Source organism: Muntiacus reevesi, chromosome 21 (assembly GCF_963930625.1).
Source record: "Muntiacus reevesi chromosome 21, mMunRee1.1, whole genome shotgun sequence".
In the NCBI taxonomy this organism is placed as follows: Eukaryota; Metazoa; Chordata; class Mammalia; order Artiodactyla; family Cervidae; genus Muntiacus; species Muntiacus reevesi.
The window spans coordinates 12,630,464-12,657,686 of NC_089269.1; the positions used below are offsets into that span (position 1 = coordinate 12,630,464).

At 41.5% G+C, this 27,223-nt stretch overlaps 1 protein-coding gene across 8 annotated transcripts in view; it reads right to left on the reverse strand.

Moving 5' to 3' along the window:
* ST3GAL6 (ST3 beta-galactoside alpha-2,3-sialyltransferase 6) overlaps nt 1-27,223 on the reverse strand; it is an 84,098-nt gene that overhangs the window by 9,975 nt on the left and 46,900 nt on the right. For all 8 annotated transcript variants that reach the window (XM_065913594.1, XM_065913592.1, XM_065913589.1 and 5 more), the window contains 3 exons: nt 24,283-24,386; nt 23,254-23,317; nt 1,964-2,059 (listed from right to left, as the gene is read on the reverse strand). In XM_065913594.1, the coding sequence (XP_065769666.1) occupies nt 1,964-2,059; nt 23,254-23,317; nt 24,283-24,386 (264 nt within the window). The remainder of the gene's footprint in view (nt 1-1,963; nt 2,060-23,253; nt 23,318-24,282; nt 24,387-27,223) is intronic.

A 27,223-nucleotide genomic window follows, 5' to 3' on the forward strand; every position in this document is an offset into this window, starting at 1 on the left:
TTTCGTTACCATGCCAATCTTTTTATTCATTTCCATCAGTTTACTAATGTTTTAGAATCTCCTATCTTTATAAAAAGAAACAAAACAGAAAATCTCCTTTAGGAGCCCAGAATTATCTCCAGTGACCATCTTATGTCTCAACTCCACAGTGAAATTTCTCCAGAGTGGTTTATACTAGTTTACTAGTTTCTCTGCTTTCTCGCCTGTTATTCCCTCAAACCGCTCCACTTGCCCAAGGTTGCACCATCATGGAGCCTCCAAGTCTTCTGTCAAGAGCATCAGTGAGTTCCAACTTGCCAGTCCAATGTGAACTCTGTCCCCACCTTACAGGACCTCTCACCAGCATCTGTCATGGTTGAAACCTCCCTGTCTTACAACATTGTGTTGGCTTGGCGTTTATGATCACCTTTTCCTGACTTTCTTCCTACTTCGGCGGCAGATCCTCTCCTTTACTCCTTTCTCTTTGCACAACCTTTAACTTTTAAGTACTTCAAAGCTCAGGCCTGAGCCCTCTCTGTCTGCTCCTGGGAAATCTCACCCAGTCCATGGTCTAAATACAACTTAAGATTTAACCTCTCTATCTAACTGCCTACTTGATTTATATACTATAAATCTAATAAGCATCTCAAACGTGGTACGTTCATACCAAAATCTTGATTCTCCCCTAAACCTGTTCCTACCCTAGTCTTCCCCAACTCCATGAACGGTATCACTATCCAGCCAGTCTATTAAGCCGAAAACCTGGAAGTATCCTGTATTCCTTTATTCCCACCTCTGCTCACATCTAATAAAAAGCAGATCCTGATAACTGTAACTCTAATACATGCCTCAATCTAGTCCCTTGCCTCTGTCCCTGCCACGACAATCCTATTCTCTACCCAAATGCAGCAACCTGACTGAACTCTTCATTTCCACTCTTGTCCTTCAAGTTTTATTGTCCATACCAGCACCGGGGTATTTTAAAGATAAAACCAGGGCTTCCCTGGTGGTCCAGTGGTTAAGAATCTGCCTGCTAATGCAGCGGACACGGGTTTGATCCCTGCTCTGGGAAGATCCCACATGCCATGAGGCAACTAAGCCCATGCATCCCAACTGCTGAACCTGCACACTTTAGAGCCTGTGCTCCACAACAAAAGAAGCCGTCTCAACGAGAAACACGCGCAGCGCAGCTCAAGGGTAGCCCCTGCTCACTGCAACTAGAGAAAGCCTGCGTGCAGCAACAAGGGCCCAGTGCAGTCATAAATTTTTTTAAAAAAAAGACATAATCAGAGTTGCATTCTTGTTGAATGATTTTCAAAACTTTTCTGTTATACTTAAAACACGAGCCCAAATCCTAGCTGACAAAATCCTACAAAGCCCACTCCTTAACAATATCTTCAGCTGCCGATTGCACCCCTCTCCCCAGCCTGCTGTCCTCTAACCTCACTGGGTTTCTTTTTTGCTGCTCTCAAACCCAGCATCATACCTTCCGGAGGACCTTCAGTCAACATTTTCTCTGCCTGCATTGCTCTTCCCGAGTCTTCATATGGCCAGTACTGTGTGGTCACTTAGGTCCAGTTTAAGATGTCTCTGCCTTAGCATTGCCATCCATTCAAAACCATTCATTTATTCATTCTTGATTATTTTGACTGTTTACCTGACATTTATTATATTTCTTTTGTTAATTACTGTTTTCTTCTTCCCATTAGAATGTAAGCTCCACAAGGAGAAAGAACATTATTCTTATTCACTGCAATAGCCCCCTAGGGCTAGAACTGTGCCCAGAATGTTCAGGGGATTTCATAAATATTCACTAAATGAATGACCCGAAATCTAAGTCTACTCCAGCCAACAACTTGAGTAATATGTAACGTACTTAAACATACTAAAGCAACTCCACTTCCTTTTAAAAATCGTCATACTAAAGCAGGAAACTATGTTCTTTTAAAACAGTTCCATGTTAGCAAATAGAAAACATATTTACCTTATTATTATATCATATGAGTCAATTTTTTCTCCTAATGTCTTATTCTTCAAAATTCCTCCATTACCAACCACCACACACTTCTTACATGGCACACTGTTGAACAAATAGACAAGTGAGAGATTGAGACATCTTTTACAAAACTGGCTGATTCCAACAACCTGTTCATACTTTGAGGAACCCAGAAAAAAGAATCAATTGTAACTCACAGTTCTAGGGATATAGTAAGACTCAAGAAATCATGTTCCATAGGAACTATATGATTGTTAGCAACTATTAATGCTTATCAGTTCATATACATCCCCTCATTATGCTTCTCATAACCACCCATGGAGATAAGTAAGCCTGATATTTCAATTTTACAGAAGAAAAGATATTTAAAAATGTTTAGGTAACATTTCAAAGTCATACTGCAAAGAGGTAGAACTAGGATTGAGTCCAGACCTCTGGACTACAAAGATACCCCTCAACTTAAGATTCTCCATGTTTATATTGATACAAGTGGGTTCTATACTAGATGTGTATGTATTTTCCATCAGTGTTAGCCATTCCCTGAGATTCCAGCTTTGAATTATGGCTATGCATTATAAGTGTTGAGACAGACAGTATAGAACCTGCTGGGCAAAGTGCGGTTTCTTTGTACCTGCCCATGCTCACTTCAATTCCCCAAACAGGTACTGATCCTTAAAGTTTAACCAGTATACAAACGAAAAGTTTACTCTGTATTCCTGCCAAAGAGCTTTAAAGTAGGACATGAAGTGGAACTTCCTGTTGCTGGCCGGAATCAGCCTCAGCCAGCGGATTATCTATTGTTCAGCTCTCAGCCAACAGGACCTGGCCTTCAACATAATAAAGGCCATATATGACAAACCCACAGCAAATGTCATTCTCAATGGTAGAAAGTAAAAACTGAAAGCACTTCCTCTAGGATCAGGAACAAGACAAGGATGTCCACACAAAGCTGTTTAATATAGCTTTGGAAGTCCTAGCCACAGAAATCAGAGGAGAAAAAGAAATAAAAGGAATGTAAATTGAAAAAGAAGTAAAACTTTCACTGCTTACAGATGGCATGATACTATACGTAGAAAATCCTAAAGATCTACCAAAAAACTACTAGAACTCATTAATGAATTTGATCAAGTTGAAAGATACAAGATTAACATGCAGAAAATCTATTGCATTTCTATACACTAACAATGAAAGATCAGAAAAGAGACATTAAAGGAAAAAATCCCATTTACCATCACATCAAAAAGAATAAATTACCCAGGAATAAACCTACTAAGGAAATAAAGACCTGTACCCAGAAAACTACAAGATTCCGATAAAGGAAACCAAAGATGACACACACAGATGGATATGCCATGTTCTTGGATTGGAAGAATCAATATTGTGAAAATGCCTATACTACCCAAAGTAATCTACAGATTCAATGCAGTCCCTGTCAAATTACCAATAGCATTTTTCACAGAATTATGACAAAAATTTTTTACAATTTGTATGGAAACATAAAAGACCTTGAATAGCTAAAGCCATCTTTTTAAAAAATATATTTATTTTAATTGGAGGGTAATTACAATATTTTGATGGTTGTTGCCATACATCAACACGAATCAGCCATGGATATACATGTGGCCTCTATCCTGAGCTCCCCTCCCCCCTCCCTCCCCAGCCTATCCTGCTGGGTTGCCCCAGAGCACTGGCTTTGGGTGCCCTGCTTTATGCATCAAACTTGCACTGGTCATGCATTTTACATATGTTAATATACATGTTTCAATGCTATTCTCTCAGGTCATCCCACTCTCACCTTCCCCCACAGAATCCAAAAGTCTGTTCTTTACATCTGTGTCTCTTTTGCTGCCTTGCATGTTGGATCAGCATTATCGTCTTTCTAAATTCCATATATATGCATTAATATACAGTATTTGTTTTTCTCTTTCTGACTTACTTCACTCTGTATAGGCTCCAGTTTCATCCACCTCATTAGAACTGACTCAAATGCATTCCTTCTTACAGCTGAGTAATACTCCGTTGTGTATATGCACCACAACTTCCCTATCCACTCATCTGCTGATGGACATCTAGGTTGCTTCCATGTACCAGCTATAGTAAACAGTACTGCAGTGAACATTGGAGTACATGTGTCTCTTTCAATTCTGGTTTCCTCGGGGGTATACGTCCAGGGGTGGGATTGCTGGGTCATATGGCAGTTCTATTCTCAGCTTTTTAAGGAATCTCCACACTGTTCTCCACAGCGGCTGTACCAGTTTGCATTCCCACCAACAGTGTAAGAGGGTTCCCTTTTCTCCACACCCTCTCCAGCATTTATTGATTGTAGACTTTCTGATGACAGCCATTCTGACCAGCATGAGAACTGTGGTTCTGGTTTGCATTTCTCTAATAATGAGTGATGTTGAGCATCTTTACATGTGCTTTTCATGTGGAGGTTGATTCCTCCAGTTTCATTCTTTTTTCTCAAGATAGCCAAAGCAATATTGAGAAAGAAAAATAAGAGCTGCAGAAATCAGGCTCCCTGACTTCAGACTATACTAAAAAGCTACAGTAACCAAAAAATCAAAACAATATGATATTGGCACAAAAACAGAAATAAAGGCCAATGAAACAGTATAGAAGGCCCAGAGATAAACCCACGCACCTATAGTCAGCTAATCTATCACAAAGAAGAAATAAGCGGTATAGAGAAAACAGGACAGCTACATGTAAGATAATAAAATTAGAACATTTCCTAACACCATACATAAAAATAAACTCAAAATGGATTAAAGACCTAATTGTAAGGCCCAGTACTAAAAAATTTTTAGAAGAAAAGATAGGCAAAGCACTCACTGACATAAATCACAGCAATATCTTTTTTGATCCACCTCCTAAAGTAATGAAAACAAAAACAAACAAATGGGACCTAATTAAAATTTAAAGTTTTTGCACAGCAGATAAACCGTGAAGAAAACAAAAAGAAGGATTAATTTCCAAAATATACAAACAGTTCATGCAACCCAATATCAAAAAACAAACAAACAAAAAACCCAATCAAACAATGGGCAAAAGACTTAAATAGACATTTCTCCAAAGAGGACATACCGATAGCCAACAGTCACATGAGATACTAAACATCACTAATTATTAGAGAAAGGACCAGAGCGACGATGAGGAATCACCTCACGCAGGCCACAATGGCCATTGTCAAAATATCTACAAACAACGAATGCTGGAGAGGATATGGACAAAAGGGAACCCTCTTACTCTGTTGGTGGGAATGTAAATTGGTACATACTATGGAGAACAGTATGGCGGTTTCTTAAAAAACTAAAGATAGAGCTACTGTTATGATTCAGCAGCCCCACTCTTGGGCATATATCTGGAGAAAACCATAATTTGAAAAGATACATGCAGCCCAATGTTCACTGCAGCACCGTTTACAAGAGCCAGGATATGGAAGCAACTTAAATGTCCATCGACAGCGAAATGGATGAAGACAATATGGTGCATATATACAATGGAATTTTAGTCAAGCAAAAAAAAAAAGAAATAATTTCATTTGTGGCAACAGGGAGGGACCTAGAAATTGTCTCTGAGTGAAGTAAGTCGCTGTAAGACAAATATCAGATGACAGCACTCGTATATGGAATCTAAAGAAACGGTACAAATGAACCTATTTACAAAACAGAAATAGAGCCACAGATGTAGAAAACAATCTATGGACAGAAGGGGGGAATACTGGGAGCAAAAGAGTCAGACATGACTTAGAGACTGACCACCACCAACGTATAACCACTGAGGGCGTCCCGTACAGCACAGGGAACCCTACTCAACACTCTGCAATGACCTGTACGGGAGCAGAATCTAAGAACAGAGGATATCTGGTGAACGGATTCAACTCACAACATGGTCAATCAAGTACACTCCAGTAAAAACTAATTAAAAACAAACCGGCAGACAAAAAAAAACCATGGCCTGGCCCAATCCAGCTCCAAGCACTCACCACCACTCAGCTAGGTCTAGAGAAATAACAAAAGATAACGTCCTTCTTCTCCCAGGGGCAAAGCTACAGAGGGTAAGGCAGTTGAGATTGTCCTTGCAGGGCCCTCATGACATGGAAATAGGAGAAAAAAAACTGTTTCTCTAAGAACCATGAGATCAGCAGACTAGATGAACTCCAGATCCTAAGGGCTTTTGGAAACTAATGAGTAGCAAAACTGCACAGAATTCTTAAGCATAGAGAACAGAGAAGTACAGGATCTACCACCAGGCATCGGCCCTGTTGGGTTAAGAAGAGACAAGATACACATTCCTATAGTTGTGAATGTACCTTTTTAGTTCACCTATTTATATTTGATGGTTTTACACCTTAAACTTTCTAGAGATGTTTCTTTTCTAAATCTGCTTGCCTTTAACTACGAAAGTAACATTTCTAGTTGCTCTAATATACAAGTTTGACATAAACCCCAATCCCAGGAAACCACTCTGTCCACCGCGCTCTGCAGCCAGGTGGCCTGGGAGAAGATGGGATTGCTCGCTGGTCAACCCTGTCCTCTCTGGGTCTGTGACCCTGATCATCCTCCCCGGCAGATCTAGCCCATGAGGGCTCCATGGCAGGGAGCAGCTCCTACACTCACAGCTTGCATGGCTTTTCCTTCCATAACCTCAGGGCCAGTAATGCAAGTGAGACGCTGAAACTCCAGACACTGGCTTCACCTCCCCATCAGAACCCTAAGCAAGGCTGGGCACCAGGGAGGGAGTGGCTAGGAATGGACAGGATGGGAATAACAGCTCTGTTCCTACGAGGTCACCTCTGTGGAGGTGAAGGAGGAATATCTATCATTTATGGCATCTAGACTAACCCTCTTTCCTTCAAAGAAGGCTGCAGGCCACTCCCTTCCCCAGTCATTTCTTCTACCCAGTCTTCTCAGCCTCTTCCCACTTGGGAAAAACGGAAAGAAATCATGGACACTGCCTCACCCAAGAGAACTCCAGTTCCAAAGACGCTTTATACTGCCAAGGTCACACATTTTAGAAATCTCACTGTTTTCTTCTCTGTTAGCTTGGCAGAGGGCAGGTGGAATGGGGAAGGTCCTTCACCATGGGAAAAGTCTCCTGATGTCTTTAAAAGCAAACCTTATCAATGGAATTTTCCTTTTTCTCCCAGCAAGGGATACAGCAAAGATCCACATTTTTTTTTTTTTCCAGAATACTGTATCATATATAACACTAGAAACTTCTTTAGGGATATGCCCAAGACTACTCTTTGGCAATAACACCTTCTCTGGAGCAGAGACTCACAATGCCCCCGTGATGCTAGGAAATGCACGATGGAACAGATACAGTCTGAACCACACACCTCGTTACTCACTGCTTCCCTCTATCCCCAGAAGGTACTCTCATGTTATCAAAGGAGTGATTCACCCTCCCCATGGCTTCATCCCCTGGCCTGGGCTCCTGGCCTCCCTTGCTTCCGTGACATGAATCAATAATTTTCAGTGTTCGTTGGGTGACTCTATAACTTTGCGCCATTTAATTAACACAGGCGTCCCAGGTTGTGCGGGTGGTTAAAAAATCCACCTGCCAGTGCAGGAGATGCAAGAGATGGTGGTTCAATCCCTGGGTCAGGAAGATTCTGGAGGAGGAAATGGCAACCCACTCCAGTATTCTTGCCTGGAGAATCCCATGGCCAGGGGAGCCTGGCGGGCTGCAGGCACAAACAGCTGCAGTGAACCGTGAACTGTGAATCCCTAAAGGGCAAGAACTGTATCATTTATATTTCTGCATCCGCTAATCTGGAATTTCCTGATTCACAAGTTGTACATTTTAGAAACTGCTTTGGTTGTCACTTTGTGACTTTGTATCTGGAGAAATCTGTTCTTCCTTCCTCTATCCTGGAAACAGAGGGATCCACGTGCCTCAAATTGCTTACCCAGAAAACAAAATAATTCCCCGACTGCCTGAACCGATTAATGAAAAATCTAGAAAACTGCTGAGATAGTAATGGTAAGAGCTTACACTTCCTGTAGGTAAAAGACATATTTCTCAATCAGTCAGGGAAATCCAGAAAAGTTACTAACTTAGGCAGTGAAACATCATCAGGGGAAGTAAATCTGAAGTAAATTTGTCCACTTCCAATGATCTATGATCTGTCTTTTCTGCATGCTTTAAGATATTCATTTGTCCCTTCAGCAGCATCACATACATTAAAATGTATCATTCCATCTTCAATGTAACAATCTTTGGCAGATCCCACTTGTCATATTCCCATTACCCCTATGCCTGCTGGCAGAGCCTTGCTTTCACAAGCTTAAGAGTGGTGAGTATGTTCTTGTGTCAAGGTTGGTTTAGATGTGGCCATGTGACCCATCCTTGGGCAATCAGATATTAGGGAAACCTTTTACCCTCAGGAAGAGAAAGGTTTGAACAGAACACTTTTGTTTTAGCCATCCCTTCCTTTCTGCTTAGATATTGACACATGATGACAAGCTTAGGGCAGCTTCACATCTGAGGGGGAAAGACAGAGAGAACCACCAAGAGGCTGCCCTGACATCACTGAGCCACTAACTCAATCCCGTAACCAGAGCCAGTCCACACAGATGTAAGCTGGTACACAGTCCAAATACAAAGGTACCGTTCAGACAACTACATGTGCACGTCAGCACCCCCTGGGTTTGTGCAATCCAGTCTGTGCAGCCATGCGTGGCTGCCCTATGAGCCGGATCCACAAATCTGTGGCTGTAAACTCACACATCTTTAGATATGGGATATAATAAACATCCGCTGAGTTCAGATCACTCTCAGGAAGAGTGTCACCTGCAGCCTGCAGATTCTAAAACCCTGGGCAGTGGACCGGAGTGGAGGGCTCACTGCTAACTCTGGCTCCCCCAGCCAGAATCTCTGGGACCCTGGTCATGCGACCGAACCTCTTGGGTCTCCGTATGCCCTTTTATGAAGTAAGGACGTCACTGAGGTCTGCATGCACGCTCAATCTCTAGTCGAGTCCAACTCTTCGTGACTCCATGGATGTAGCCCACCAGACTTCTCTATCCATGGAATTTTCCAGGCAAGAATACTGGAGTGGGTTGCCATTTCCTCCTCCAGGGGATCTTCCCGACCCAGGGATTGAACCCACATCTTCTGCACCCCCTGCACTGGTAGGCGGATTCTTTACCTCTAGGGCACCAGGGAAGCCCCCTTACTGAGGTCGGGAATGTCGCTGATCGATGTTGCATGGAGCCATTTCCCCTAGCATGTGTACCATGGTTTCTGCATCTCTCTCTATCCAACATGTGACCGCAGTAGCTGCTATAAAACACACTTATGTTTCTCTTTGCCATGTATGGTTCACTTTGTTAAAGCAGAATATCAACCTCCCCTCAGCCGCAAGTCTTCCTCCTGGCTGAAAATGTTGCCATGTAAAGACACTGTGAGACTGGAAGGTGTCCAGAGCAGTGAAGCAGACACTGATATTTCTTATAGAGCTTGGGCTATTTTTTTTTTTTTTTAATAAAGACACTGCTGACATCTTAAGTTGTCAAAGGCCATGCTCCTGTACTGGCTGACTGCCAATCTAACCCAGCTCTGCTGAGCTGACATAATGCATTCTGCCTGAGTGAGCAACGAGGCAACTTTCCCAAATCCCCCATCCATTTAACAAGCAAATGACTTAACGCAGTGCTTAAGTTAAATATCTCACTTAATACCTTAAGTGAGATATTTATGCTGAATTACTCTATAACCACCGGTGCAGGACTCGGGCACTCTTTACAGAACCTGGCATGGTTGCAGAATGCGACAGTGACGACTGGGGGTGGAGAGCTGGCTCATGTATTTTAAGTGAGGGCTACGAGTCTGTGATTCAGGGTTGCCACTCCTCTGGCTGTGGAAGGAGGCACTCCCACTGAGGAAAAGGGAACAGCCCTCAGGGCCAGGGTTCAAGCGGGTGCTAAAGCGCTCCACGGACAGCCAGGAAGGGTCAGGACCGCATTACATGGGCACATTCTAAGTACCGCTTCTCTGTGATGCAATTCCCTTAAAATATCTTCAGTCACTGACATTTATGAAAATATAAATATATAAATATGTGTTTATATATATGGCCACCCTGCACAAGCTGTGCCTTGGAGAATAATGAGGAATGTGAGTCCTGAGAAATCAACAGTGACAGCACAGGGCAAATATGGCAAGAGAACTAGGGTGTGCTATTCCGAAACATCCATTCTAATTGGGTCATCACTGTGCCCTCTGAACAAAGCAACTGGAAAGGAAACTAGAGGATACCTCAACCATCCCCCCTCCTTTTTAAAACTGCTTTTTTAATTGAAATATAATTCGCACGCCATAAAATTCACCCTTTAAAATAATAAAATTCAGCAGGTTTTTAGCAGTTTCACAGAGCTGTGCCACAATCACCATTATCCAACCCAGGACACTTTCATCTCCCCGCAGAGACATCCCAGAGCCGGTAGGGGTCACTCCACTGCCCCCCTCACCCCTGTCTGTGGCTCAACTAATCTACTTTCCATCTACAACTGATCTGTTTATTCTGGCCATTTCCTGGACAGTAGACATGTTGACATGCTCTTGAGCTCGGTCATGTCCAGCTCTTTGCAACCCCGTGGACTGTAGCCTGTCAGGCTCCTCTGTCCATGGGATGTTCCAGGCAAGAATACTGGAGTGGGTTGCCATTTCCTATTCAGGGGATCTTCCCAACCCAGGGATCAAACCCTCGTCTCTTTGCATCTCCTGTATTGGCAGGTGGATTCTTCACCACGACACCACCTGGAAATGGTAGTCACCTACAGTAAATGGAGTCTTAAAATATGTGATCTTTTCTGACTGATTTCCTTCACTGAACTGAGCAAAATGTTCTCAAGGTTCATTTGCGCTAGAGAATGAATCAGTACTACACTGCTTGTTATGACTGAATTACATTCCATCATGTGGATGTACATTTCATTTATCCATTCAGCAGAGGCTGGACATTTCAACTGTTTCCACTCTGGGGCTATTATGAACGATGCTGCTATGAACATTCATGTACAAGTTTCAGGTGGTCATCTGTTTTCAATTTAAGCTTTCTATTTTGAAATAATTCTAGACTCGCAGGAAGTTGCAAAAATAGTGCTGCGAAGTCCTGCGTACCCTTTACCCAGTTTCTCCCAGTGGTTACACTGACTTAACTATTGCATAATGGCCACCCTCACTTAACTATTAACTAGCAAAACTGACTCTGGTATAATGTGCATATGCAGTTCTGCCTCCTCTTTTACAAGAAACCAAGGTTCAGAAATTCAGAAATTTGCCCAAGATCACAAAACAGTTACAACAGACCTGCTGGCTTTAGCAATTTTTCACTAACAATGCTGTCTCCTCTGTTTTAGATGGACCTCGCCCACTGCCTGCCCTCCCCTCTCCCTCACAAAAGAATAAAACAAACTATGTTCTAACCTATCCTTTCTGTCCTTATCATCACTGCTCTGCTGCCGAAGTTCTAGTCAGACAGCTAGTTTGAGTATTCCCAAAAAAGGAGGAACATGAAAAAAGAAAACAAACACAAAAGGTTACTCTAATAATTGTTTTAAAATGGTTTGTCTTTTTGGAACTAGCTAGAGGTGGTGGCTACATAATCTTGTGACTGTACTAAATGCCACTGAACTGTTCTCCTTAAAATGGTTCGTTTATCTTATGTAAATTTCACCTGAAGGGAAAAAAAAATTGGTTTCTCAACATTTCTTTGAGACTGTTTTTTTTCTTTCCCACATTTAGGATCCTCTGGCTGGAGGTGAAATTACAGAGAAGGCCAACTGACCTATTTACTGTGCATGATCTTCAGGATGAGATTTGAGAAAACTTTTTCAGCAGTATCTATTCAGAGAAGATTCTATCCAGATCATTTATTTTTAAGAGGAAAAAATTTGAATATAGTTCTATTTCAATGAATCTACACATGCAACATCAGTTCAGTCACTCAGTTGTGTCCAACTCTTTGCAGTTCCACGGACTGCAGCACACCAGGCTTCCCTGTCCATCACCAATTCCCAGAGCTTGCTCAAACTCATGTCCATCACGCCAGGGATGACATCCAATCATCTCATCCCCTGTCATCCCCTTCTCCTCCCGCCTTCAATCTTTCCCAGCATCAGGGTCTTTTCCAATGAGTCAGTTCTTTGCATCAGGTGGCCAAAGTATTGGACTTTCAGCTTCAGCATCAGTCCTTCCAATGAATATTCAGGACTGATTTCCTTTAGGATGAACTACATGGATCTCTTTGCAGTCCAAGGGACTCGCAAGAATCTTCTCCAACACCACAGTTCAAAAGCATCAATTCTTCACTGCTCAGCTTTCTTTATAGTCCAACTCTCACATCCACACATGATTAATGGAAAAACCAAAGCTTTGACTAGATGGACTTTTGTCAGCAAAGTAATATCTCTGCTTTTTAATATGCTGCCTAGGTTGGTCATAGCTTTTCTTCCAAGGAACAAGCATCTTTTAATTTCATGGCTACAGTCACCAACTGCAGTGATTTTGGAGCCCCAAAAAACAAAGTCATTCACTTTTCCACTGTTTCCCGATTTATTTACCATGAAGTGATGGGACCAGATGCCATGGTCTTAGTTTTCTGAATGTTGAGTTTTAAGCTAGCTTTGTCTGTCTCCTCTTTCACTGTTATCAAGAGGTGCTTTAGTTCTTCTTCACATTCTGCAAAATGCACTGGTCACAGCAAACACCCTCTTCCAACAACACAAGAGACTACTCTACACGTGAACATTACCAAATGGCCAATACCGAAATCAGATTGATTATATTCTTTGCAGCCAGATATGGAGAAGCTCCTTACAGTCAGCAAAAACAAGACCGGGAGCTGACTGGGGCTCAGATCATGAACTCTTTATTGCAAAATTCAGACTTAAATTGAAAAGAAAATCACTAGACCATTCAGGTATGACTTCAATCAAATCCCTTGCGATTATATACATGTAACATAGAGATGTTTTTAGTTTAACCCTATGAAAGTATTAAAAAATAGTTTGAGGTCAGGACTTCCCTGGAGGTCTGGTGGTTAAGAATCTGCCTTGAAATGCAGGGACACAGGTTCAATTACCTGGTCAAGGAACTAAGATGCCATGCCATGGAGCAACTAAGCCTGAATACTGCAATCACTAAGCCCACAATCTCTGGAGCCCCGCGAACTGCAACCAGAGAGCTTGTGCACCACAACAACAGATCCTGCATGATGCAAGAAGACCTCACATGCTGCAACTAAGACACAAAGCAGTCTTAAGTAATTTTTTTTAATGGTTTGAGGTTAAGGATAAAGCAAAAGCCACATTAAATAATGGTGGGGGGTTGCTTACAGCCCTGGAAATTCTAAAGAATATATCAAGCAGAATTCACAATTACAGTGTTTTCTTTTCCTTACCTCTTCAGATGGCGCTCAATCTAAGACATTCATTGTGGAGTCTTCTGCTTTTTCTCTGCTTGTTAAAATGCAGAGGGAGGAAATAGAGAGGAGTGCAAGTCCAGAGACCTGCTAACCTCCAATGGACCTCAGTCCTCTCATCTTCATGAGGGAACTGGACTAGTGATACCCATCCTTCCTGCCTCTGACCCACTCTGTGACTTTACCATGCTTTTGGGTCTGGCTCCCAGTCCACAGGCTTCCCAGGGGGCACTAGTGGTAAAGAACCCACTTGCTGGTGCAGGAGATGCAAGAGACACAGGTTCGATCCCTGGGTGGGAAAGATCCCCTGGAAGGAGGCATGACCACCCACTCCAGTATTCTTGCCTGGAGAATCCCCATGGACAGAGGAGCCTGGTAGGCTCCAGTCCATGGGGCTGCAGAGAGTCAGACAGGACTGAGGTGACTTGGCACAGCACAGACCCAGTCCACGCAACTGAACAGGAAGGGGCCGCTCAGGTAACTGGGATTCTTTAGGGAATGGTTCAGCAGCCTCAACCTTCACCCCATCCCAACCTGTTGACCACTGCTCAGGAGAGAAACCCAGAAGGAATATAGAGGGAAAAGTCCAAGATTACTAACCTTCCATTAAAAACACATACCTCAAGGATCGAATCAAGAAGAAGATATAACAATTACAAATATTTATGCACCCAGCATAGGAGCACCTCAATACATATGACAAATGCTAATAACCATAAAAGGAGACATCAACAGTGACACAATAATAGTGAAGGACTTTAGCGCCCCCCTTACACCAATGGACAGATCATCCATACAAAATAAATAAGGAAATACAAGCTTTAAGAGACTCAACAGACCAGATAGATTTAATTGATAATTTTGGACATTCCACCCAAAAGCGGTGAATACACTTCTTCTCTAGTGCCATGGAACATTCTCCAGGATAGACTACATCTTGGGTCGGAAATCAAGTCTCAGAAGATTTAATAAAACTGAAACAGTATCAACCATCTTTTCTGACCACAATGCTATGAGATAGAAATTAATCAAAGGGACAAAACTATAAAACATACAAAAACATGGAGGCTAAACAATGCACTGCTAAATAACCAAGTGATTACTACAGAAATTAAAGAGGAAATAAAAATACATAGAAATAAATGACAACAAAAACAATGACCAAAAACCTATGGGACACAGCAAAAACAGTTCTAATTTACAGCAATTCAATCCTTAAGAAACAAGAAAACTCTCACATAAACAATCTAATCTTACACCTAAAGCGACTAGAAAAAGAACAAAGAAAATCCAAAGTCAGTAAAAAGCAATGAAATCATAAAGATCATAGCAGAAATAAATGAAGTAGAAATGAAGAAAACAACAGCATCAATAAAAGTAAGAGTTGTCTCTTATTAAAAAAAAATTGATAAACCTTAGCCAGACTCAAGAAAAGAAGGGAGAGGACTCAATAAAATTAGAAATGAAAAAGGTGAAATCACTACTGACACTGTAGAAATACAAAGGATCATAAGAGACTACCTCGAGCAACCATATGCCTATAAAATGGACAAACTGGAAGAAATAGACAAATTCTTAGAAAGGGACAGTCTTCCAAGGCTGAACCAGGAAGAATTAGAAAATATAAACAGACCAATCACAAGTAACGCAACTGAAACGAATTAAAAATCTTCCAACAAACAAAAGTCCAGAACCAGATGGCTTCACAGGTGAATTCTATCAAATATTTCAAGAAGAGCTAACACTTATCCTTCTAAAACTTTCCCCAAAAATTGCAGAGGGAAAAACACTCCCAAATTTGTTCTATGAGACCACCACCCTGATACCTAAACCAGACAAAGCTATCACAAAAAAAAGAAAATTATAGGCCAATATCACTGATGAACAAAGACGCAAAAATCCTCAACAAAAAACCAGCAAACAAAATCCAACAACACATTAAAATGATCATACACTATGATCAAGTGGGATTTATCACAGTAATGCAAGGATTCTTCAAAATACACAAAATCATGATACACCATATTAACAAATTAAAGAATAAAAATTATATGATAATCTCAACAGATACAGAAAAAGCTTTTGACAAAATTCAACACCCATTTCTGATTTAAAAAAAAGAAAAAAAAAACTCCAGAAAAACAGGCATATAGGGAACCTATATAATAAAGGCAATATATGACAAGCCCAGGGCTTCCCAGGTGGTGCTATGTCAGGAAACATTTAACAGGAGGCTTCCTGTGTGCTGTTTTAGAGCTGTCATGAATCCTCTAATCCTTATTAATTCCTGAATATTCAGGAATTAAGAGGAGAGGCAAGCCTCTCCCAGGACTGACAAATCCATGTATTTCCTTCATTAGTTTTTCCATACAGTGGAAAGTAACTACTTACGACCCTCTTTTGATATGGATCGCCTTTTGGCCTTATGGCCCCTATTGCTCCTTGCTTCCGTGGTAAACTTGTAAAGTCTGGTCTCTTGATCTTTATCTAAAGAAGCTACTGGTATATATACTCTTACAGAAATCAATAAAGCACCCTTGCTCCATCAGAACTTGGGTTCCCGTGTCTGTCTTTCTCTCTCTATTTCTGGCTTATTCTGGAGCGTGAAGGCCGGCTGCGTAACCCAGGGAGTATTAGCCTCTTTCCATCTTTCACTTTCTTATCGTTGACTCCGGACCACCAGGTTCCGGTCCATTAAAGGACTCCAACATGTGGCACCCAGAACAGGGCCTAGTACACGTGGCAGATTCGGATGGAGTGACCTCAGGGGCTATTAAGGTCGGTGAGTCAACTGGCTGGAAAGTCCCTGCACATTTCTACTTCACTTTATCATTTATTTAAACTTCAGGGACTTTCACTTTAACGCTGGCAAATAAAGGCTTGCCTTCAGACAATGGTTGAATGTAACCCTCAGTTCCCTGATGAAGGTAGTTTTAATTTGGCATCAGGTCAAAGAGAATGTTGAACTAGCTGCCAGACAGGGAAAAAAATATTCCGATAGATTTCTGGCCCCTATGGGCTCTCATTGAAGCTGTGATTCTGCCATTTCAAGGTAATTCTAGCCCTCCTGACATTTGGCAACAGGTAGAACACTTACTACATGAATATGAACTAGATGATGAAAACTTACAAAAGCCCCAATTAAAAAAATATAAGATATTTCAAAATTTTCCTACTAACCCTGCCCTGGTTGCTCCAAGCACTCCTCTCCTGACAGCGGGCACAAATCCCAAAGTCTCTCCCTTGATAGAACCTAATGATTCTAGCAATGACTCCCTTAAGACACCTTTTAACATTAAAACCTACAACACCTTTCTGAATAACAATAATCTACCTCTTTCTCGACAGAGGCTCTCTGAATTGCTGGCTTTGCAATTGCAAGTCTCTGAAACCGAAGGTTTCTCCGCCTTTCCAGTTTAAGCAATGTTGACACTCAAGGGCAAATAATATCTCAATATGAAGGTATTAACCTTTTTCACATGCAACAAATGAAAAAGGCTGTAACTATGTGTGGCCCACATTCACCTTTTACTAGAGAGATTCTAAATGCTATGGCATCGTCTATTGAAACCTTTATTCCCTATGATTGGTGAATTTTAATAAAAGCCCTCCTTAAACCAGGAGAGTATCTTCAGTGGACAATGTGGTTTCAAGATATAGCCAGAGATCATGCTAACAAAAACGCTTGAGCTGGCGCTACCCCAAAACCAAATTACTTTTGAAATGTTAACTGACACCGGACAATTTGACGCTATAAAAGCTCAAAAACAATGCCCTCCTTTGTTGCATCGACAATTAAAAACAGTGGCCCTTAAAGCTTGAGATAAAATTACTCCTCAAGAAAAACCTACAGGTAGCTACACTAAAATATTGCAAGGACCTAGTGAAAATTATGCTGATTTTTTAGCTAGATTAGAAACTGCTATTTCCTGTACTGTAATTGGAGAAAAAGCTAAAAGACAACTAGAGAAATTACTTGCTTATGAAAATACAAATCAGGAAATGTCAAAAGGCTGTAGCCCCGATTCGTGAGACAGAGACTATTATTGATTATTTGAAGGCTTGTTGCAATCTAGGATCAAAAACTCAAAAAATGCAAATGGTAGCTGAAACAATGGCTACTTACTTTAAAAAGGAAAATGAGAGATGTTTTATACGCGGGGATAAAAACCATTTAAAAAGGGATTGCCCTAAGAAAGCTAATAAAAAAACCTCCAAAAGTCTGCCCTTGGTGCCGTAGAGGAATGCATTGGGCCAAAGATTGTAAATCTAAATTTGATATTAAAGGAAAACCTATTCTGGGAAACTCCAAGCAGGGGACCCCCCCGGGTCCCTTTCAACAAAAACCAGGGGCAAATTCCATCTTTTCCCTCAAACCCTCAACAGCCGGCAGTGTTGCCATCGATATCTCCATTACCCTCAAGCAGTCCCCTCTAGAATACCTACCGGATTGGGCCCCTGCCCCCACAAACCTTCGGTCTTTTATTTGGCCGATCTAGTTTGACTTCTAAAGGGATTACTGTTCACCCTGGAGTAATTGATTCAGATTATAAAGGAGAAGTTCAAATTATGATGTCATCTCAGATTTTATGGCAATTTAAAAAGGGGGATAAAATCACTCAATTACTCCTTCTACCTTACATTTGTATTAACTCCTCTAATAATGTACGGATGGGTGGATTGGGCAGTGCAGATCAAAAACAGTCCTTATGGACATCATTGGTATCTAAATTTGCCCGACCGAATATAAATATCAAAATTAGTGGTAAAAGATTTTCTGGTCTCCTAGATACTGGATCTGATATTACTATTATATCCAAACATTTATGGCCCAAATCCTGGCCTATACAAAAAAATCTCTTGCCAAATTGCAGAAATTTCTCAAACCAAAGTACAAGAGGTTTATCAGAGTACTCAAGTTTATCCATGTGAGAGACCAGAAGGTCAGCCTACAACATTAAGACCTTATGTGATAGATACACCCCTTAATCTAATAGGAAGGAACTTACTTATGCAATGACAAACTCAGATAAACATTCCACATTTTTCCTAGGGGCCACTGCTCATTTAACAAACAACGCAATTATTAAAACAACTTGGAAGAATGACGAGCCTATTTGGACAGAGCAGTGGCCCCTCACGAAAGAGAAATTACAGGCAGCTAAGGAACATGTGCCACTATCCATACCCAACGCTGAACGTGTATACCTGATATGAACACTGATGTTACTCATTTTACTAAACATACGAACAAGATGATTGGGGCTACAAATACTCCTGAAGCCTCAACTGCATCACTCTGGGAGATGTTAACTAGTTCCCCATGGTGAAAAACTATCTTAATTACAATCATTCTGACTGTTTTGTCTTTGCTCTTTGCTCCCTGCATCTGTAACTGTGTATAACTGGAATTGTTTCTAGTCACATGAAAGCTTTTAAGTTACACATGGTTGCTCAAACTCCTGCTACTGCGACAGCTTCTTCCAACTACTACCTGGGGCCCCTGGATCAAAAATCCTCAGTATGAGGATTAGAAGAATATATTGCCTCACCAATTTAGGGACAACGCCCCTTGTCAGCTCCAAAGCAGTTATAAAACGAGAAGGACGCCCCTTTTCCCTAGGCAACATAATTCTCCTGAAAGAAAAGGGGGGGATGAGAGGGTAACAGGCAGGAAGGCCAGCGGTCTCCAAATGGAGGAAATAGGCTGCAACTGTCAGACATTTTTATCTATGGCCAAACACACACTCCTGTTCCCTCCCCTCTAATTCTGGCCCAAGTTATTCAGGGTACTAACTTTAGAAAAAGGCTGATCTGCCTCCCTGAGTTACTTTACTCACATTACCTACAAAGATAGCATAAACAAGACCTCGGAATGATCTGCAACACCAACATTTTTCAACCACTTTCATCTCCAAGAGACAAACCACCACTGGCTCCTTCAAGTGAGCGAGGTTGGTAGAGTGTTACATAATTGACTTAAGAATCTTGACTATTTCCAGGCACAGAAACAGAAAATGGTAGACAACACTGACAAAGACTGTTAACTGCCACTCAGTAATCATGTTTCACTAAGCAGGCACACGGCCACCTAGAATAGAGGCTACACTTTCCAGTCCACGTCCCAGCGAGGTGTGGCCCTGTGATTATACCTCTAGCCAGTGGGACATAATTGGTGGCTGCTAGCAGGTTTTTTTTTTTTTTTTTTTTTAACAATTAGTCCTCTTTGGGAGACAGGGAGATGATGGGGAGCCTTGGTTTGTAGCATCGCCATTTTCCATGGTATACATTCCCATCACGGCTGACTGCAACCTTCCACCTTGATGGCACTGAACACAGAGTTGGGAAGAGCAGCAGCTCTCTCACAAGTTGGTACCAACTGGCTTCCGCACATCACCGGATGTAATAATGGGCTGTATGTAACTTCTGGGAAAAGGCCTTAAAGAAGAAGGCAAGTCTCAATGGCTGGGGGCATGCCCTTCCTCCTTTGTCCCCTCTACTGGCTAGAATATACATATGACTGGTCAAAGTCTAACCATCAGAATGGACCAGAGGGAGGAATAAGAGTCACAAGAGAGAAGCCTTGGTCACTGAGCTGGTCTGAGAATGCTTATATGCAGACTTCATTTACATGACAATTGTGAGAAAGAGGAAAATTTGTATCTTATAAATGGAACTGATATTTGGAGTTTTCTCATTCACAGTGTAATCTATCCCAGCATGTCCCTAGGACAGTGCTGGCACTGTAGAGGATGAAAGTTCGATCCCTCCTTGGGGAACTAAAATCCTGCAAGCCAGGTAGAGCAGCCAAAAAAAGAAAAAAAGAACTCTACCCCAACTAAGAGATCATGCTTGCTACATAGGATAAGTAAAGAATTCAGATCTGAAAGAATGAAAAAATATCTTAAGCTTTCTGGGAGGACAAAGAGGACAGAGGGTGAATAGAAAAGTCAAAGGGGGAAGGGACTTGAAAAAGAGGTTCTTGCCCCTCTCCACCTGAGCCCGTCTCCTCGCTGACCCACAGAATCCTACAAAGAGTGCACCCACAGATCCCTCCTAAAGCATGTGGGCCGCAGGTCCCAGATCCACAGAGAGGCTCAGGGAGGACTCCTCAACTAAGAGGGGTCCAGATCCTCAGCCTGAGAAGACCGACTGTTCTCAGACCTCGTTCTTCTAGAGCATCTTCCCAGGTAAAGAGGAGAAATGAGAACCACATAAAGGTCACTCGGGGGACAGACTAAGGGGACTCTGAGGCAGCAGTTGGCAGTTTAGTGTATTCTGCTTTGCTGGAGTTTACTTAAAATATAAACTTGGGCATGGGCTGAGGCCTGCTATTATCTTGGGGTTGTACTGTGGGTTTCAGACAAATGTAGAAGGACGTACTTAGAATGTGGGTCAAATTGATTATTACATGTCAACTCCTCCTAAAAGTCAATATGTAAATGAAGATAATTTTGTCACAAGTATATATTCTTATTTACTTTCAAAACACTCTTTCTGACATCTCTAGGGACCAACTTTGGACGCGTCAAACAAGCAATTGAGCAGTGCTGAGTGTCCAGCGCATCACCATGGTCACTCTGGGAGGCTCCAATAGGGATATTCGCCCTTCACTCCACACCTGAATGGTTTCTGTCTGTACACTGATGTGACTTCCATCTCTTAACAAGTTCAGATCCAAGAACCCTTGGACCATGAGCATGATTTTCAATCCTTCATCACCACCCACACCGACCTCCCTCCCAGGGCTGGTGACAGTAAGAACCTGACGTGGGTTGGTGGTGGGTGTGGGGGGCACTCCCTATGAGAAAGGAGGAAGTGTGGGGAAGAGCCAGACCAAGTCGGCAAGAAGAGAGGAAGTAGCCTGCCTGAGGTACATACAGATGATGAACACTCGTGTAGAGAGTGGCTCTGAAAGCAACTAAATAAAGCATAGATAGCTTTAAGCTATGACAAACCTAGACAGTGTATGTTAGAGAGCAGAGGCATCACTTTGCCAACAAAGGTCCGTCTAGTCAAAGCTATGGTTTTTCCAGTAGTCATGTACAGAAGTGAGAGTTGGACCATAAAGAAGGCTGAGCACCAAAGAATCGGTGCTTTCAAACTGTGGTGTTGGAGAAGACTTTTGAGAGTCTCTTGGAAAGTAAGGAGATCAAACCAGTCAATCCTAAAGGAAAAGGGCCCTGATTTCATTGGAAGGACTGATGCTGAAGTTGAAGCACCAATATTCTGGCCACCCAATGAGAAGAGCCAACTCATTGGAAAAGACCCTGATGCTGGAAGAGATCGAAGACAAAAGGAGAAGAGGGCGGCAGAGGATGAGACGGTTAGGTACCATCACCAACTCAATAAACATGAGTTTGAGCAAACTTCAGGGGCTAGTGAAGGACAGGGAAGCCTGGCATGCTGCAGCCCATGGGGTCACAAAGAGTCAGACGTGACTGAGCATCTAAACAACAATAGTTCTGAGATAGAAACCAGGCCAGAACAAAACCTCCAGTCATGTACCGTCTAGAATCCTGACAGCATCTCACATTTACAGGGCCAAAGAGTTTTTCAAAGATTTGCAGATACTTGCTACAATTATTTAAGACAATAACCACTATCACTCTTAAACATCCAGCCCTGGATAGACCCACCCAGGTTCACATGTTGGCTCTGACATTCACCAACTATAACAAAGGACATGGATTTGCCTAGCCTCAGTTTCTCAATTTAAAAAATGAAGATCACCAAGCATACTTTGCTGGGTGCTTGTAAAAATTGGAGAGAACTGAAAAAAGCACATGTGCCAAAGGTCGGCATAAAACGATACAGATGAGAGTTATACAAACTTCAGGCAGGAATATATATGGCTGCTGTGGATGTGCAATAAAAATTGAAAGTGATTAGGTTGATGGCAAAGCTTTAAATTATAAAAAGTATAATCTGAAATGAATCAACATTATTACATAAATTACACCTCAGTAACCTGGGTCCCTGACAGAGAAAAGCGAGATAAATTCAGACAAAATCTGTCACCGCTCCTCCGGCTCTGCCTTGTAAACTATCTCCAATTTCACACTTTTGTCCGCTACCATCATTGCTGTATGTATCAAAAAGCGCCTCTATTCTCCTGGATAAGAGGGGAATTCTGCCCATTTTCCTTTTTAATGGAGGTGTCACATCTGCAGGTCACTCTTTTCATCCCACTGGACAACCAGCCAAATTCCAAAATTCAGTTTAAAACTGTGGGAAATAAGTCCATCTCTGAAAAATAAGTTGACTTGCTAAGAAGTCTGTCTTTGACAACTCAGTCCCTAAGAGGTAACAGAATACCAAAATTTTCTAAAAACTAAACTGCCTTTTGTTGCCAGAAATGTGTGTCTAAGCACGCCGTTCACCTCCCTCAAATATAATTCTGAATAAAAGGAAGAGAGTTGTTTCTGAAATCCAATATTCAAGTGAAACAGAAAAGATTCTCATGATCGAGCAATTGAGAGCATGTATGGGAAGGTATGGGAACCATGGAGGGAGGCTGTGAGCTGATCAACAGGGAGTGTGAATTAATTCTTCAGTAACAACAACTTAGAAAAGATGACTGTGGGTTAAAAATGTCCTGACTTGACACTAGCATGGTGTGTCATCAAGACTGTCTGCAATTTTGAGCCAACAATTATGCAATGTCTAAATTATATTTGTAGTTTGTTACTTCAAGTGCCACAGAAATAACTCCTAGGCATTTTAGTTATGCACAAAAGCTATGGTATCTTCCCGAGTGAATATATGTCACACTGAAGTACATATTTTGTACTAAAACTTAGCTAAAACTAAAAGTAAAACAGAAGCAAGAAAACAAACTCACTTGTCAAACTCATCAAAGAGACCACAATTCTGCAGTTTCGAAAGAGCAAGTCGAAAGTATGTGGCTAGAAAACAAGCGGAGTGTTAGGAATAAAAGCAATCATGACTTCTTAGGTACATGGGAAACCACTTTATCCTCTGCCCTCCCCCAAATCCACTTCAAACTGGCATGATTACTTATGATTTATTCTGTGGTGAAAATTCATGATACGACTGCAACTAGTCAGCCCTACTTAACAGGGGCACCTAAAATGTAAATGCTCTAAGGATACTTTCCAAAAATCCCAGGAAAATAATATGTTAATCTGAAAATAATCATAACCCAAAATTAACCATATCAGATGATTCAGAAAATGACAGTGGTATAGAACTCAATATTCTGCCAGTTTAAATTTATCAAACTCTCTACAATATATTCTAAATACATACACAGCATCAGCTGAATAAGGAAAATCTAACTCAGGAAACTATAGACTTGTCACCTAAAACGCTTTCAGGGTTTCTCAAAAATCTAGCATGTAAAGCAAAGCAGTGGTCAGTAAGCAGAGGGAAAATCATTTCATCATTAGTAGATGGAGCAATTCTCTCTAAATTTAGCAAAAACAAAACATCCTCTGATTAAATTAAAAGACTGACCACGGATTTAGAACTTGCTGATGACATAAAACTCCTAAGAGTCAAAATGGGAGAATAGGAGGAAGTTAACGCACAGAATTGTCTTGCTAATTCTCAACTGGAATAAAGTAAAGCATTGAACTCACGAATAATACGGTGGTAAAACAAAAGTGAAAAACAGTTTCTCAACAACAAAAAAATCTGCCTTTCTTCACTCTTTTATTCTACACTGACTCAAAATGAGTGGGGATTTACATACTAAAATATAATTCCTTTCACCCAATCTCAAAAATCACATCTTTAGGAATCACTATGAAACAAAAAGATTAAAAGATCTTAAAATTATAGAAAAACATATGGTTCACGTCAAACACCAGTCATAGTATTAGGGCAAGGTAAGAATAATATTACTGACCTGATGCTCTTATCCCATAGGGCAAATCAAACTTATCGCTACCGTAGAAGGAAACAGTATTTTTAAAATCAGCTGCACACAGAAAAGGGTGAAACTGATGATACCTGGAAGAAAAGGATAAAGAATGACTTTCCCAAATGTGTACAGTATTTGCAGGTTTTTAAAATCACAACTGTAAAAAACAGTAGCATGTCATTCCTATCGTTAGATTGACTATAAATGAGCATATAATTATTTTTAAGATTCTTTCAAAATCATCTTAAACACCACTTAAATGCTACATAGGATAGGATAGGCAATGGAACTACACACTCAGAATGGAAATGCTTTCCAGGCAGTAAAACCAAAACCACGTAACAGCTTGCGGGAGGGGACACAAAGCTTAAATACAAGTGAACCCCAAAGGTAGCCATCTACAGGAAGAGTCAAAAGAGCAAATGAGCAAAAATAAAAGTACAAATGCTGATCCACTCCCCAAACAAAAGACACCATATATATATAAAGCTGTTGCCAGCAGTGAAAATTACAATCCCACTTCTGGGCATACACACTGAGGAATCCAGATCTGAAAGAGACACGTGCACCCCAATGTTCATCGCAGCACTGTTTATAATAGCCAGGACATGGATGCAACCTAGATGCCCATCAGCAGACGGATGGATAAGGAAGCTGTGGTATATACACACCATGGAATATTACTCAGCCATTAAAAAGAATTCATTTGAATCAGTTCTAATGAGATGGATGAAACTGGAGCCCATTATACAGAGTGAAGTAAGCCAGAAAGATAAAGACCAATACAGTATACTAACGCATATATATGGAATTTAGAAAGATGGTAACGATAACCCTATATGCAAAACAGAAAAAGAGACACAGAACAGACTTTTGGACTCTGTGGGAGAAGGCAAGGGTGGGATGTTTCGAGAGAACAGCATGTATATTATCTATAGTGAAACAGATCACCAGCCCAGGTGGGATGCATGAGACAAGCGCTCGGGCCTGGTGCACTGGGAGGACCCAGAGGAGTCGGGTGGAGAGGGAGGTGGGAGGGGGGATCGGGATGGGGAATACGTGTAACTCCATGGCTGATTCATGTCAATGTATGACAAAACCCACTGCAATGTTGTGAAGTAATTAGCCTCCAACTAATAAAAATAAATGAAAAAAAATAAAAAATAAAATAAAATGCACTAAAAGCTAGATGAACTCTCTCCTGATATCATTAAATTAAAATATTCTCAAGGAGGACGGGTGTCTTCTTGCCTCCCTGCCCCGCTCCTACACTCAGGTACGCCCTCAGACAAGAATGTTTCATGAGACAGCTCTTTTTTTAATGGTCCCTTCTTTCCACCCTTACCAGTTTTGTTCTTCCTAAATAAATAAACTGCAGGTGGAGATCAGAGTGCCCCTGGGGTTTCAGAGGCCATGTGACAAAACAGAAATAAGAAGCACTCGAGTAGGAATGAGGGCTTCCCCAAAGGCTCAGTGGTAAAGAGTTCGCCTTCAAGGGCAGGAGGTGCGGTTCAATCCCTGGGTTGGGAGGATCCCCTGGAGGAGGGCAGGGCAACCCACTCCAGTATTCTTGCCTGGAGAATCTCATGGACAGAAGAGCCTGGTGGGCTACAGTCCATAGGGGTAACAAGAGTCAGACACGACTGAAGCGACTGAGCAAGCATGTATAAGGATGAATTAGCTTCAGCTTTATCCTGGTTTTGCTACTCAGGAACTACTAACCTGGGCAAGTCACAGGAGCTCAAGATCTCCAGAGCTGAGCTGAGAACTTACACCATATTCAGACTAAGCAAAGAGGTGACAGACCACCCCTTCCTACTTGAGAAGAGTGTCTTTGTCAGATTCAGTTGTGACAAGTGTTAGCAGCCTGGGGAAGGGGAGCCCAGCCAATTTCAAAAAGTCATTATCTGTATCAGGGTTGATCTCTAAGCTCGGGATCTGCTCTGGGAAGAGAAGTGTCAGGGCTCCTGACTTAAAATTTCTAAATGAAATAACTGTTCAACACTGTGGGCAAAGAATATGGCCTGCCATTTCAGTAAACAAAGGATATTGAAGCCTTTAAGCCTTCAACTCCTCCATCTGAACCCCAACTGCACTCTGTCGGGAATTCAGGAAGAAAAACAAAAACAGGATACAGGCCCCAGATAGCTATGGTGCATATTCAAAGAGTAATTTCGATAATCCAGTCTCTTGCATCTTCCCACACATAGAAAAGGGCTGAATTCATTATCTTGAGATGTCTGTTGAGTTTAATTAGCACTAATCTTTTGATGTTTGACTCCCTGATGTTGGTTTGTTGTTTTTGCAAAAACTCCTATAAATCCTGACTTCTCCTATACCTCTTTGGAACAGTCCCTCAGAGCTATCCGAGAGGCTGTAACCCCGGCTTAAGTCCTCAGTAACGCCCCAAATAAAACATAATGGTCAACTTGTAGGTTGTGGGTTTTTTCTTTTTTTTCCAGTCGAAAGCACCATGTCTCACACATAGTGCTCAATAAGTATCAGCTTTATCTATAATAACTATACTTGACATTGTATCATATTATAATGGGTTATATTACATTATAATGATCATATTACATATCTGCTGTTGGTACTCCTACAAAAGCCTGGAAAGTAAATTCTACTAGTCAGTTTAGACTGTCGAAAAAAAAGGTGACCTGCCATTTCAGTAAAAAAAGGATGCTGAGGCCAGCAAGCCTTCAGCCACTACAGCTGCCCCAGAGGGAAATTCACAATGGAGAAAAACAGAATACTGGCCTTAGACAGTGCCCTAGACGGCTATGGTACATAACAAAAAGAATAATTTCAATAAACTCAGACTCCTGCATCTTCGTATCTATAGAAAAGCATGAAAATCAATAACTTGAGATGTCTGTTTTTGTGATTCAGTTCAGTCGCTCAGTTGTGTCCGACTCTTTGAGAC